This window comes from Pongo pygmaeus, chromosome 15 (assembly GCF_028885625.2).
Source record: "Pongo pygmaeus isolate AG05252 chromosome 15, NHGRI_mPonPyg2-v2.0_pri, whole genome shotgun sequence".
Taxonomy (NCBI): domain Eukaryota; kingdom Metazoa; phylum Chordata; class Mammalia; order Primates; family Hominidae; genus Pongo; species Pongo pygmaeus.
This window is the reverse complement of record NC_072388.2, coordinates 63,109,142-63,124,495: the sequence shown is the minus strand read 5'-3', so window position 1 is coordinate 63,124,495 and position 15,354 is coordinate 63,109,142. Positions and strand designations below refer to the sequence as shown.

The 15,354-nt window shown below is 41.9% G+C and overlaps 1 protein-coding gene across 1 annotated transcript in view; it reads left to right on the top strand.

The window, feature by feature from the left end:
- Window positions 1–269: 269 nt before the first annotated feature.
- The window catches only part of ESR2 (estrogen receptor 2), a 62,324-nt gene continuing 47,239 nt past the window's right edge, over window positions 270–15,354 (top strand). Inside the window, exons 1-3 of the mRNA XM_054449832.1 lie at window positions 270–652; window positions 11,623–12,072; window positions 14,493–14,665. Of these exons, the coding sequence (XP_054305807.1) occupies window positions 11,708–12,072; window positions 14,493–14,665 (538 nt within the window). The 5' untranslated portion in view covers window positions 270–652; window positions 11,623–11,707. The remainder of the gene's footprint in view (window positions 653–11,622; window positions 12,073–14,492; window positions 14,666–15,354) is intronic.

The following is a 15,354-nucleotide window of genomic DNA, read 5'->3' as shown; positions in this document are numbered from 1 at the left end:
GTGTGGTCCCCAGACTGGCTGTGTCAGTGTCGGCAGCCCCCAGGACCTGGTTGGAAATGCATGTTCTCAGGCCCTACTGCAGACCTCTTAAATCTGAGACTGGGGCTGCGGGGAGCGCCATCTGTGCGCCACTATCCTTGTGGGTGGACCATGAGGCGGCTCGAGGGTGCTCCCACTTAGGGGTCACGCGCGGCGTCGGGCGCTCTTGAGACCGTCGGGCTCCCTGGCTCGGTCACGTGGGCTCAGGCACTACTCCCCTCTACCCTCCTCTCGGTCTTTAAAAGGAAGAAGGGGCTTATCGTCAAGTCGCTTGTGATCTTTTCAGTTTCTCCAGCTGCTGGCTTTTTGGACACCCACTCCCCCGCCAGGAGGCAGTTGCAAGCGCGGAGGCTGCGAGAAATAACTGCCTCTTGAAACTTGCAGGGCGGAGAGCAGGCGGCGAGCGCTGGGCCGGGAAAGGACCACCCGAGCTGCGACGGGCCCCGGGGCCCCGGGGCTACGGGGCAGGGCGGGCGCCCGGAGCCTGAGCTGCAGGAGGTGCGCTCGCTTTCCTCAACAGGTGGCGGCGGGGCGCGCGCCGGGAGCCCCCTAATGCGGGAAAAGCACGTGTCCGCATTTTAAAGAAGGCCAGGCCGGTGTGTTTATCTGCAAGGTAAGCGCCCCTTCTTTCGAGGTGTCGTTTAATTGTCTCATCTTGTTTGAAATCCTGCGGTGAGAAACCAGTCATGTTGAGAACAATAAAAGACCAACAAACCATCACCAAAACCAACTGTCTTGAAAGCTACTGGAAAGATGGAAAATGCATGCTTTGATTAAATGTCTTCATTCAAGACACTGGCAAGTTAACTTAGTTTGTGCCGTGAGCTCTGGGTTGATTGTGCTAATATGAATAACTGAAAAATATTTTTTTTCCTATGGTTTTCCTCGATGGACTTCCCCACTATGGGTGAAATGACAGTGGAGTTGAACACACTTTCTGATTGAAGTTTGAGGGCCTGGGAAGATGTACACCTCTCAGGCAAGATCATAGGGGTTTTAAAATGTATTAATTGGCATTCCTTAGCCATGTCAGCAAGCTGTGTTCCTCCTTTCCTGGGCAGACCAAGCTAAGCTCTAACTGGTCTCCTTTATTTGCTGAAGAGGAGTCCAACAACTGCCCTCTAACACCCTGCGTGTTATTCTTATTGGAAGGACAATATTAAGTCAAGTGAATGTCATTTTTGTGAAAAACAAAACTTTGAGTGGACTTCTATTTAGGAAGATAAGGTTGATTTAATTTTACTCGCTGTTTAAAAAGCAGGATTGTGTTTTGGTGTGGTAGGCAACATTTTGGAGGAAAGACTTTGCCTTATTTTGTTATATTTCTAGTATTTACATGGGCATTCCATTAGAAAGTTTTACTTTTGCTCTAAGTTTCGTAACTCAGTGTCTAGTGAGGGGAAACATGTTTGTAATTTAAAAAGTGAACATGTGAAAGGAAAGGCTTTTCTGAGAGTGTTGTAAAACAAATGTAACGTGACTATGAAAAGAACATGATTAACATCTTTGACTCCTATTTTTTCTGAAGAAAATGTATTTTGATATGAGTTCTAGAAGAAGGAAACTGTAAGGATCTGTTCATCAACAGGCATTAGAGTATACACCTTAGGATTGCATTTTACGTTCAAGCATTTTTTTAGATGAATTTCTGAAACATTCTCATTTTAAAAGCCATCAGACACTTGTTAACACTGAAGTCTTGCTCAAGACATAGAAGTTTCTGAAATCAATTAACATGTTTAGGACACATTTCGTAATGTTCTGAGGGATGTGAATAAATCTAATCACAGTTTACTTTTCTTAATGTATTTATAGTTCAGAAAAGGTAGAATTTAGTAGTAAATTCAACTCATAACCATATAATTAACATTTAGTAGATATTGATATGTTCACTTTTAAGAATAAGACAAGGAAATTTTCTGTAAGTGTACATTGAACACATAATGATTCAAAATTTACGTGATAATTTTAGGTGATGCTTTGAGTCATTTTATAGAATATAAATATAGATAAAATATACTGAAGGCTGAGCTCAAAGTGTTTAATGGTAAGTTTTTGATAATACGTCTAGAAACCTTGAGAATTGTATGCTTGAACATTAGATTTCATAATTCAGTGTCTAGCACATTGTTTTATATGTAATAGCACTTAAAAAAATTAGGCTACAGCAGTATAATTTACATGTAGTAAAATTTAGCCTCTGTAAGTGTACCTCTATGAATTCTGACAGATGCACAGTCATGTAACCAGCACCGCACACAAGACACAAAACAGTTTCATCACCCCAAAAGTCCCCTTTGTACCTCCACCTACCCCACTGCCCCTGAAAATCCCTGATCAAAACTACATAATGTTTATGTAGTTTTGCTCTTTAGTATGTTTTTACTTAGACATATTTTCCTTCACTTCTTTTGAAAGAAAAACCTGTTTTACCCTTTTTATAGGATGAGTCAGTTTGTGGTATTTTTAATTCTAATACCTTGGGATAAATCAAGGCAAAGACAATGCTATTTGCAAATGGGAAACTAGAGACTTGGACTAAGTGTTAAATTCATATAGGGCTAATAGATTTAGTTCTTAGCAGATTTAGATTCTGTTGTGGTTTAAGCCTTTGGTTATGGCATATATCATTAGTTATCCTGAATTGAAATACAAGGCCATTAAAAGTTATTTATATCATTTAATAGAGTGCATCATTCTTTTATAATCTTTGAATTTTAAAACTTCTTTATTAAAAAAAACTACTTTCATTATACCTGAGATTAAGAAAGCTACCTGAAATTGCATATTATCAAATAGTGAGAAGCAAAACAGGGATTGAAAAGGACAAATTGAAGACATTTAAAATGCAGAGTGATTACAATTGCTGAAGATAAAATATTTATCTTCATAGGGGCTTAGGTCTGTGTCCAACTTATTTGTAGATGTCAGGATTTTTAAATTTCTGTGCTCATGTCTTGAAGTCTGGATTTTCCTGTAGGGTGGAGATGCAAAACCATAAACTAATATTTTTCACTGTTTAATACAGTATTCAATTCAGTGTACAGTTAGAAGCCTGTTATTGGTAGGTACTGCTAATATATATATATATATATATATATATATTTGATGTCTTTTTCCTTTGTTCTATGAAAAACAGCCTGTATTTTAAATACGTAACTTACTTGTATACCCAGTTACAGTAGTAGTAACTAGGATATGCGGAGTGGCAAGTTTATGAGGAGCTAGCAAACTGGCTAGTTGGCCTTCCTAGCTGGAATTCTGACAGGTCTTGAAAATGAAGGGCTTTTAGTGGAGAATCTTTGTGTGGGTGTACTTGAGAGAGGGCGGGAGAGTTAGGGTGACCTAGAAAGATAGATTGCTGGACTTGTATATGTTTCCTCAAAGCCAGACTGCAGCATTTTGTTAGTAAATTGTTGTGTGTTCTACTGTCAAACCCAGGCCTGGAAGGGGAGTTGAGTGCATTCAGCCTAACTTCTGGATTGGCTGTGTCATCTTGAATCTCTGCACTCAGAATTCTCTCTGACCCTGTCCCAAATGAATATTTGAATTTGGTCCAGTTCCTACAGAGCATGGTCTGTGGCTGTTGTTGGTATTAGGGAAGAACAGAAACTTGCTGTTGAGAGAGAAGACACTTGAGAAGACTGATGAACTCTCTCCCACCCCTGCCTTCGAGGCTTGGTACTCCTACCCTATTCAAACCCTTGAAACTCTATTTCCTATCCAACTAAATAAGCACCAATTGGTTACTAGGAGAATTAGCTTTTCCTCATTTTAGAAAGAAACAGGGTTTCCTTATGTACATGTTCCTAAGAATTACATGCATATCAGTTATTAATGATGAGTTCCATGGTGATTTTGGAGTGTTTTATCTTCCTAATATTAAATTAATTGAGGGTCTTAATATTTTGTTTTGAAAGAATATATTTAAAAAGGCTGGGTGTGGTGGCTCACGCCTGTAATCTCAGCACTTTGGGAGGCCTAGGTGGCTGGATCACTTGAGGGCAGGAGTTCGAGACCAGCCTGGCCAAATAATGAAACCTTGTCTCTGTTAAGAATACAAAAAATGAGCTGGCCGTGGTGGCTCAAGCCTATAATCCCAGCTACTCAGGAGGCTGAGGCATGAGAATTGCTAGAACCTGGGAGGCAGAGGTTACAGTGAGCCGAGATCATGCCACTGCATTCCAGCCTGGGCAACAAAGCAAGACTCTATCTCTAAATAAATAAATAAATAAGAATACATTTAAAGATAATAATTGGCCAGATGTGGTGGTTCATGCCTGTGATCTCAGTACTTTGGGAGGCCGAGGTGGGAGGATTGCTTGAGGCAAGGAGTTCGAGACCAATCTGGGCAACACAGTGAGACCCTATCTCTACAAAAATTTAAAAATTTGCTGGGCATGATGGTGCATGCCTTTAGTCCCAGCTACTTGGGGGGCTGAGTTTGGAGGATCCCTTGAGCCCAGGAGATCAAGGCTGCAGTAGGCCATGATCTTGCCACTACACTCTAGCCTGGGTTACAGAGCTAGAGTGTAACCCCCCAAAAAATAAGCTAATAATTGTCAAACAGCTACTTATGCACATCAAGGATGCTTGTTGCTTAAGAAATCTTTAAAAATCTTTTCCATGAAATTCCTTCTAGTTGCTGCTTTGTGAGCGTGAATTTTTTTACTTCTGCAGGATACACAAATGTGGAGCATTTGAACTGAATGCTTGGGAAAGTGTGATGGGCAGGTGGAAGAAAAATAGGGATGAGGACTTATCCTCTATTCTTAGCCTCCTAGACTTATCCTCCTAGTCTGCAAGCTTGAGAATATGGCATCAGGAATATGTGGCATTTTGTCCACACACACAGTGTTGGCAGGCTGCCAGCAGCCCAGCTATCTGGACTAGGGGTGATGGATTTCTGTGGAACAGAAGTCAAAAAGTAAAATTAGGAGGCAAAAATCTTCAGGGTGGCCATAAAGACTTTGTAACTTGTCTGGAAATTCCAACCAACACTAAATGTGTATCCAATGATATACCAATAGACTGGCTTCATCTTCTTGGATGTGTAATAATACCTTATGAACGCTTTCTTTTCTTTTTTCTTTTTCTTTTTCTTTTTTTTTTTTTTGAGATGGAGTTTTGCTCTTGTTGCCCAGGCTGAAGTATAATGGCACAATCTCAGCTCACTGCAACCTCCGCCTCCCAGGTTCAAGCGATTGTCCCGCCTCAGCCTCCTGAGTAGCTGGGATTACAGGCATGTGCCACCATGCCTGGCTAATTTTGTATTTTTAGTAGAGACGGGGTTTCTCCATGTTGGTCAGGCTGGTCTCAAACTCCTGACCTCAGGTGATCTGCCCGCCTCGGCCTCCCAGAGTGCTGGGGTTACAGGCGTGAGCCACTGCGCCCGGCCTCAGAATCCTTTCACAGACATCATCTCATTTCACCCTCAAAGCACTGTGAAAATGTACAGCACCAAATAGGTACCTGTTTCTACTGAAGAAGATGTGGCAGCTCAGGGAGTTTGTGGATTTGTCTAAGATTGCCTGGCTTTCAGGCAGAGCTGGGGCTAGAATGAATGTTCTGCTCTATCCATTGACAGAATATACGTAAGAACAGGCTTGATGGTGGCTGACTTTTTTTTTTTTTTTCTTTTTTTTTTTTTTTGAGACAGAGTTTTGCTCTTGTCACCTAGGTTGGAGTGCAGTGGCACGATCTCGGCTCACTGCAACCTCCACCTCCTGGGTTCAAGCAATTCTCCTGCCTCAGCCTTCTGAGTAGCTGGGTTTACAGGCAAGCGCTGCCACACCCAGCTAATTTTGTATTTTTAGTAGAGACTGGGTTTCTCCATGTTGGCCAGGCTGGTCCCGAACTCCTGATTTCAGGTGATCTGCCCACCTCAGCCTCTCAAAATGCTGGGATTACAGGCGTGAGCCACCCGCGCCCTGGTGACTGATTTCTTATTAACTAGATTTATAGGTGCTTTGATAAAAACCAGTCTAGTTTTGGCTGGGCACGGTGGCTCATGCCTGTAATCCCAGCACTTTGGGAGGCCAAGGCGGATGGGTCACGAGGTCAAGAGATTGAGACCATCCTGGCTAACACGGTGAAACCCCGTCTCTACTAAAAAATAGAAAAAATTAGCTGGGCATGGTGGCGGGCACCTGTAGTCCCAGCTACTTGACAGGCTGAGGCAGGAGAATGGCTGAACCCGGGAGGTGGAGCTTGCAGTGAGCCAAGACTGCACCACTGCACTCCAGCCTGGGCAACAGAGTGAGACTCCATCTCAAAAAAAAAAAAAAAAAATTGTTGTCTTTTTGGAATGTTTTTCTGCCATTTCTAGGGCCAACCTTTTTCTTCTCCATGAATCATTGTCAAAATCGGGAATTTTAAATACTACTTTTTTTTTTAAATTCAAAAGCCATAGTATGTTCCCCAGCCAGTACATAAGAACACTATGCATGATCCCATGTGTACAAAAAGCTTTCTGGCTGAATTCAGATGTGACCTGAGAGGGCCAAATACAGGGGTGTGTGCTGGGAGAGTGAGAGAGAAATCTCTGGACAGAAAACAAGGGCTGTTCACCACCCAGGATATGGACCAACTATTTTAGGTTATGGTGACTAAAGAAAATTGACATGCAAATAAATGAATAATTCTTAGAATCAGGATGTCTGGGTACTGGTTCTTCGGTTGGCCAGGTGAAATTCCATGCCAGGCCCAACAATTAAACTCTTTAGAGACAATTTTTTCCTGTTGTACCAGAACATTGTACTGAGGCCACGTTTGAACATTCAGTCGACGTGTTGGGAAAACTCTGCCCTACGATGTTAAAGAAATTAAATCTTTTGGGGAGTCTTTCCTTTGACCAGTTTATATCTCTGTTTTAGAGGAGGGCTTCTCAACCAGAATGGGTTTGTTGACTTATTTTTACAGACCTCTGGTAGAAAGGACCCCTTTTTTTTGCTACCTGTTCTCCTGTCTCAGAGAACTATTACAATGGTGTAAGATCACCATTTCTTCCTCTTATTATGGCTCTGCTTAGGAAGAAAAACTCTTCACACTGGCTACCAAGTACCTAACCATTCAAGATGCCACTGACAAAGAGCGAATCTGTGAATCATGTGAATCTGATATATCTGAAATATATCCAAACAAAAAGCACCTAGCCTCTTAATGACTCTCCAGAAGTCAGTTCTCTAACTTTAATTATCATCCTTCTGGGGATATGTGGAAATTCTACAGAAGTTGATTGGTGATATGTTGAGATGTGAGATCTTTATTTTCTAAGCAAAGTTGCCATGCACCTGATTGATTGGCTAGGTGCATCCTGGCATTTGTCATTTGGGGGTGGGGTCTGATAGTTGGTTTCACCACTGCTGGGTACCCAGAGTCATCCCATCCATACAGACAGAATGTAGGCTGGTGGTTGCCAGGGGCTGGGGGAAGGGAGAGGAGTGGGGAATTTGTTTAACAGATAGAGAGTTTTAGTTTTGCAAGATGAAATGAGTTCTAGAGATCGGTTGCACAACAATGTGAATATACTTAACACTACTGAACTTTATACTTAGAAATGGCTAAGATGTTAAGTTTTATGTTACATGTATTTTAACACAACTAAAAAAAAAAAAAACAACTTCAGGCCAGGCACGGTGACTCACACCTGTAATCCCAGCACTTTGGGAGGCTGAGGCGGGCGGATCACTTGAGGTCAGGAGTTCAAGACCAGCCTGGCCAACATGGTGAAACCCTGTCTCTACTAAAAATACAAAAATTAGCCTGGCCTCATTGTGCATGCTTATAATCCCAGCTACTTGTGAGGCTGAGGCAGGGGAATTGCCTCAAACCCTGGAGGCAGAGATTGCAATGAGCCGAGATCACACCACTGCGCTCCAGCCTGGGTGACAGAGTGAGATTTCATTTCAAAACAAAACAAAAAACCACTTTAGAAACTGCTAGTTTTGGCAATAGTTATCATTACATGTTTTATCCTGCATATTTTCTGTTAAGGAATTGTTTATGTTGATCAGGAATCTAAGTAATTGAAATACAAAATTCCGGCTGGTGGCTCTCACTTGTAATCCCAGCACTTTGGGAGGCCAAGGCGGGTGGATCATTTGAGGTCAGAAGTTCAAGACCAGCCTGGCCAACATGGTGAAACCCCATCTCTACTAAAAATAAAAGAAATTAGCCGGGCGTGGTGGTAGGCACCTGTAATCCCAGCTACTAGGGAGGCTGAGGCAGGAGAATCACTTGAAGTCAAGAGGCGGAGGTTGCAGTGAGTCAAGATTGTACCACTGCACTCCAGCCTGGGTGACACAGCAAAGCTCCGTCTCAAAAAAAAAAAAAAAAGAAATATAAAATTCCATACTCATGATTATTAATTACATATAGTATTTAAAAAAAAAAACCCAAACACCAAACCTTCCTTGATCCTATATCCTTCTTCAGCTACCGTTCTCTCTCCTCTCCTTGGTCCAATTTTTTGATTTACGATGTTGGTTGGAAGTGGTACCACTTTGGTGTTAGTTCCTTATCATTTTACCTGGTCTGTCCTGCCTCTCTGCCTGGTACATTAGCTCCCTGAAGGCAGGGTGTGTGTCCCAGAACTCCTTGAAGTCCCTTTTCTCAGCACACTACCATGCCTACTGCAGCACCCCCCATCCTTAATGTCCTTGACTTGGTGAAATATTACATTTTGAACACATTTCTTCATTTCCTTATGACAAATATTTATTGAGTTTCAGTGGAAGGTGAATAAGAAATAGCACTTGCTTTCAAGGAGCTAAAAATCTGACTTTCCTTTTTTTTTTTTTTTTTTTTTTGAGACAGAGTCTCACTCTGTCACCTGGGCTGGAGTGCGGTGGCACGATCTCAGCTTAATGCAGCCTCCGCCTCGCAGATTCAGTGATTCTCATGTCTTAGCCTCTCGAGTAGCTGGGACTACAGGCATGCACCACCATGCCTGGCTAACTTTTGTATTTTTAGTGGAGATGGTGTTTCACCATCTTGGCCACGCTGGTCTCAAACTCCTGACCTCAAGTGATCCACCCACCTCGGCCTCCCAAAGTGCTGAGATTACAGGCATTGACTTTACTTCTTACTCTCCTATGCACCTCTATCATTTTGAAGAAGGGTTCAAGGTAGTTCTAATAAGAAGGATTAGGTTTGTATGTAAGTGATTAAAGGGGTGCTATGAGCAAAAAAAGTATGAAGGTATAACAAGCCAACCACCTCACAATGCACTTTGCATGTTTCTTAATGGACATAGCAGGTTTTCTGTAAGAAAATAGCAGGAGATTCATGTGGAATGATGGGTTGAGGCAACATAGTGGCATCCCTTGAATGCTCGAAGAATGTGACTTAGAGTTTGGTGGGAAGCAGAGAGCTGGGTTTTAAGAACGTGAATCTGACAACTCTGTGGATCTGGAGGAGGAGCTAACTGGGGACGAGGAGCAGTAAGAAGCCTGTTACAGATGCACTGATAAGAAGTAATGAGAACTGGCTGGGCACGGTGGCTCACGCCTGTAATCCCAGCACTTTGGGAGGCCGAGGCGGACAAATCACAAGGTCAGGATTTCGAGACCAGCCTGGCCAACATGGTGAAACACCATCTTTCCTAAAAATACAAAAAGTTAGCTGGGCATGGTGGCAGGTGCCTGTAATCCCAGCTACTCGGGAGGCTGAGGCAGAAGAATCGCTTGAACCCAGAAGGCGGAGGTTGCAGTGAGCCGAGATTGCACCACTGCACTCCAGCCTGGGTGACAGTGTGAGACTCCGTCTCAAAAAAAAAAAAAAAAAAAAAAGGTAATGCAATAATGAGAGCTTACTTCAAGATGGCAGCAAAAGACAGTGGAAAAAAGGCATTGGGAAAAAAAACCAAAGTGCCTTGATGATTAAAGATAACTGAGTCAAGGGGAGAAGTCAAAGGTAACTATGATGGGCTTTTGCTATTAACACAAATAGGAAATGAGTGGTTTTGGGAAAGAAAGTGATGAATTACACCTCAGATATTGTATTAATTGTCTATTACTGTGGCCGGGCATGGTAGCTCATGCCTGTAATCCTAGCACTTTGGGAGGCCGAAACAGGCAGATCACTTGAGGTCAGGAGTTCGAGACCAGCCTGGCCAACACGGTGAAACCCTGTCTCTATTAAAAATACAAAAATTAGTGTGGTGGTATATGCCTGTAATCCCAGCTACTCAGGAGGCTGAGACATGATAATTGCTTGAACCTGGGAGGCAGAGGTTGCAGTGAGCTGATATGGCGCCATTGCACTCCAGCCTAGGCAACAAGAGTGAAACTCCATCTCAAAAAAAAGATTTGCCTGTAATGAGCCAGCACCCCCAGCCTTGTGCTCACTTTACATACAAAAATTCTGTTGTTTACCGTAGAGCATAAATTGACGGGCACATTCAAAACTGATAGGTAGGCCAGGCATGGTGACTCACGCCTGTAATCCCAGCACTTTGGGAGACCGAGGCAGGTGGATCACGCGAGATCAGGAGTTTGAGACCAGCCTGGCCAACGTGGTGAAACCCCATCCCTACTAAAAAATACAACAAATTAGCCAGTCACAGTGGTGCACACCCGTAGTCTCAGCTACTCGTGAGGCTGAGGCGGGAGAATCACTAGAACCTGGGAGGCAGGAGGTTGCAGTGAGCCGAGATCACGCCACTGCACTCCAGCCTGGGTGATAGAGTGAGACCCTGTCTCAAAAACAAAGACAAAACCAAAACAAAACAAAACTGAGAAACTGAGAAGCAACAGATTGATAAGTGACACAGTTACACTGGTCAGTCTCTTCAGCTAATACCCATTGTTTTTTATTATTGGAGATTCATAATGTGTTTTCTTTCCTTTAAAAACTTATTTTTTTTCAGAAATGGTAACTTCTCTCTTTTTTTTTTTTTTTTTTTGAGACAGGGTCTCACTCTATCACCCAGGCTAGAGTGCAGTGGCACGATCTCTGCTCACTACAACCTCTGCCTCCTGGGTTTGAGCAATCCCACCTCAGCCTCTTGAGTAGCTGGGACAACAGGCACATGCTACCATTCCTGGCTAATTTTTAGTAGAGACGGGGTTTCACCATGTTGCCCAGGCTGGTCTCGAACTCCTGACCTCAAGTAATCCGCCCACCTCAGCCTCCTAAAGTATTGGGATTACAGGCGTGAGCCACTACGCTTGGCCTCATAGCGTATTTTAATATTGGTTGAGACTAGCCTTGCTCATTGATCTTCTCTTTTAGCGTTTACTTGGTTATTCTTGCTTATTTTTCCATAAGAACTTTCATTTTTATTTAATCCTGTGTTTTTTGGTTTTAAAGACTATTTTATAATAAATTTTCATGATTAAACTCTTGTGCTTAAACTCTTGATTAAACAAACAAGCAATGAAGAGATGAATGAAGCAGAAAATGTGAGTTTCATGCCTCACATTCCCACTCCTCTGAGGTTAATATTTTCATGTATATTTTTCAGGATGTATTTGTACTCTCATACAAATGTATGTATTTTTTTAATGAAAATATTTAAATTTTCATAGTTACACCTGTAGCTCTAACTAACTTGGCAATATCTTCTGTGTTTCTTTACAGCCATTATACTTGCCCACGAATCTTTGAGAACATTATAATGACCTTTGTGCCTCTTCTTGCAAGGTGTTTTCTCAGCTGTTAAGACATGGATATAAAAAACTCACCATCTAGCCTTAATTCTCCTTCCTCCTACAACTGCAGTCAATCCATCTTACCCCTGGAGCATGGCTCCATATACATACCTTCTTCCTATGTAGAGAGCCACCATGAATATCCAGCCATGACATTCTATAGCCCTGCTGTGATGAATTACAGCATTCCCAGCAATGTCACTAACTTGGAAGGTGGTGGGCCTGGTCGGCAGACCACAAGCCCAAATGTGTTGTGGCCAACACCTGGGCACCTTTCTCCTTTAGCGGTCCATCGCCAGTTATCACATCTGTATGCAGAACCTCAAAAGAGTCCCTGGTGTGAAGCAAGATCACTAGAACACACCTTACCTGTAAACAGGTAAGTCCAGTCTTCATTCTGAATTATAGTTGCTGGCCATTTCTCAAATCACTTTATGGTTTAGTGAGAAGGAAATAATATGTTAGACAAGGTCTTTATTTTATTAATTACATAGTTTACTTACAGCACCCAAAACACAGGATGCCCTGTTCTATTCTGATATTTTAGTTCTCTTTAAAAAGTGGTATGTGTACATCAGTGTTGTGGGGAGGATTTGCTATCATGACTATTGTCTTTATACAGTAAAGACTGAACTTAAGTCACTCTTTTTCTTTTTTTGAGAGAGGGTCTCGCTCTGTCACTCAGACTGGAGTATAATGGCACGATCTCGGCTCACTGCAACCTTCACCTCCTGGGTTCAAGCAATTCTCGTGCCTTAGTCTCCCGAGTAGCTGGGATTACAGGCGCATGCCACCCCACCCAGCTCATTTTTTTTTTTTTTTGTATTTTTAGTAGAGACAGGGTTTCACCATGTTGGCCAGGCTGGTCTTGAACTCCTGACCTCAAATGATCCGCCTGCCTTGGCCTCCCAAAGTGCTGTGATTACAGACGTGATGAACACTGTGCCTGGTCTGAACTTAAGTCACTCTTAATGGAGTTATTTGGATTTGAAAAATGAATTTTTACTTTACTTTCAGTTTTAAAGTCTTATAGTGAAACCACAATTTAATGTTCATGACAAATTGTTTGCAGGGTAAAAGTAACTGGTAGTATTACAACTTAAATGAAATTCTAGACATGCGAAGCCTGAAAAGACAGATGATTGGTATAAGCTTTTTAACCATGAACTAAAATAATAACATTATATAAAGATTGGTGGAAACTATTGAAGTGTAGGCTTCAGTTGACATTCCCTGAAGTTAAAAAGGATATGTGTACTCTTTAAATGCAAGGCAACATAATGGATTATTTCCATCTAATTATTAATATTTCTAATGATAATCATAGGTATGAAGGGAAGGGATGATATAATGAGAAAGGAGAGGGGGAGATAAACATCTAAAATAAAGTACTAACGGCATATTGGATATTGAAATTCGTTACTTTCAAATATTATCATAAAACTTTGAGCCAGTAACATTGCACCATTTTCTTCTTTTAAAAACATTTTACTCATTGGTAAAATAAAGAGAATATAAACATTGTGGATAACTTTTTTAAAGTAATGGTTTGTTTTTTTTTCTTCTTTAAAGGAAGACATTTTGTTTCTGAGCATGAATTATAAACAAAGTTCTGCTAATTTTTGGGCAAATTAATCCATGATATAATTACCTTCATTTATAAATCAATAATACCTTTACCATTCCCTTTCCAAAAGAACCATGCCCTGGCAACATCAGGAACTAGCCAGATGTGTTTTGGGGGCTGCCTGGGGCTCCCTTGTTAGACTCTCCATTCCTTTATGAACCTCTTGCCTGTGGTCCAGCTTGAGCCTCTGTTTCCTTCCAAGCCTTTCCAGGCCAGGCACTTGCTTGTTCTCTCCCTTCTCTTCTCTTCCCCCTTTTTCTTGTCTCACATTCATCTCGAGGTAACTTAAAGTCCATTTGTTATTCCTCTTAAAGTTATTTTTATTTTATTTTTTTGAGATGGAGTCTCACTCTGTTGCCCAGGCTGGAGTGCAGTGGCACAGTCTTGGCTCACTGCAACCTCTGCCTCCCGGGTTCAAGCAATCTCCTGCTTCATCCTCCAAAGTAGCTGGGATTACAGGTGTGCACCACCATGTCTGGCTAATTTTTGTATTTTTAGTAGAGATAGGGTTTCACCTTGTTGGCCAAGCTGGTCTCGAACTTCTGGCCTCAGGTGATAGGCCCACCTTGGCTCCCCAATGTGCTAGGATTACAGGCATATGAACCATTGCACCCAACCTGAAAGTTATTTTAAATCTAGACCTTTATCTGAAATTGCAGAGTGTGAGATGTTTGTTCTCCATTTAAATGGGAACTTCAAATGTCTGAAGGGAATGACTGATGTTTGGAAGTGGTTGAATGCCTTCACACCCATCCATGCAGCATTTGTGAACTCTAGTAACTACAGAAGACCAATGCATATCCTGCCTGTAGTTCAGACTTGTGGGTAAGATTTGATCTGGCCACTCCTTTCATTACACTTAGATATATCCCCCACCCCATGGCTATGACTGGTCTTCTGCAGTGACAAATGCTCATCAGCATCACATGGATGGGCATAAACTCACCTACTCACTTTCAAACATTAGTCATTCCCCACAGCGTGGCTCTTTGTAGATAAGATATCAGTATCAAAAGCTTTGCTGTATCAGATTTCCGGGAATATATTTACCAGGAACCCTGGAGGAAAAAGAGATTAAATTAGGCAATGTTCATGCTATTTTTTTTTTTTCCTAGAAAGCCCTTCCTTTCCCTTTTATGCTCTGTTCAACGGATATTTTCTTTGCTCCCTAGAGAGACACTGAAAAGGAAGGTTAGTGGGAACCATTGCGCCAGTCCTGTTACTGGTCCAAGTTCAAAGAGGGACACTCACTTCTGCGCTGTCTGCAGCGATTACGCATCGGGATATCACTATGGAGTCTGGTCGTGTGAAGGATGTAAGGCCTTTTTTAAAAGAAGCATTCAAGGTACAAGAGAATTGTTAATTGCTTCTTTAGTTTCCTACTTTTGCTTTCAAACAATTTTGCAGAGATGACTTGGCAGAAATGTCACCACTGGCCTGTTTGGCACACAAAGTATTGATGAGCAGTTCAGAGGATCATGTGTGTTTGGAAGTGGGTTGGGTGGTGGGGTGGAATTGCGGATTTCTACGCCAGAACCCCAAGATTATACAGCCAACTCGAATGGGTCTTAACCCTGCTTCACCTACATGGGTGTTGGATAGAAGACATCGAGTTACAACCTTATAAAGATGTCTCTTGGAAAAAATGTGCTCACAAGGAGTTGCAAAGATTGTTTCTTTCTTTTACTTAAATTTAATATATAGTATGCTTAACAGTCTTGATGGTGGGCTGGCTCCTGAGGAAGAGAGAATAAACACATTTTATGGAAATGGTCAGAAATCAGGAATTCAGCTACAGTGGACTTTGAGAATTGATCTAGACACATTTCTTCCTCTAGGCGAGGAGGGTCTCAGTTCACAATCCCCTTGTTTTCTGGGCTGGGTTTAGATTATTTCCCTAACTTTCTCTAAATTCCTTCTGGATTTTTTTTTAAATCAACTTGTTGATGAAAAGAATCAAAACTCTGTAAAATATTTGAAGAGATTTATTCTGAGCCAAATATGAGTGACAAATGGCCTGTGACACAGCCCTCA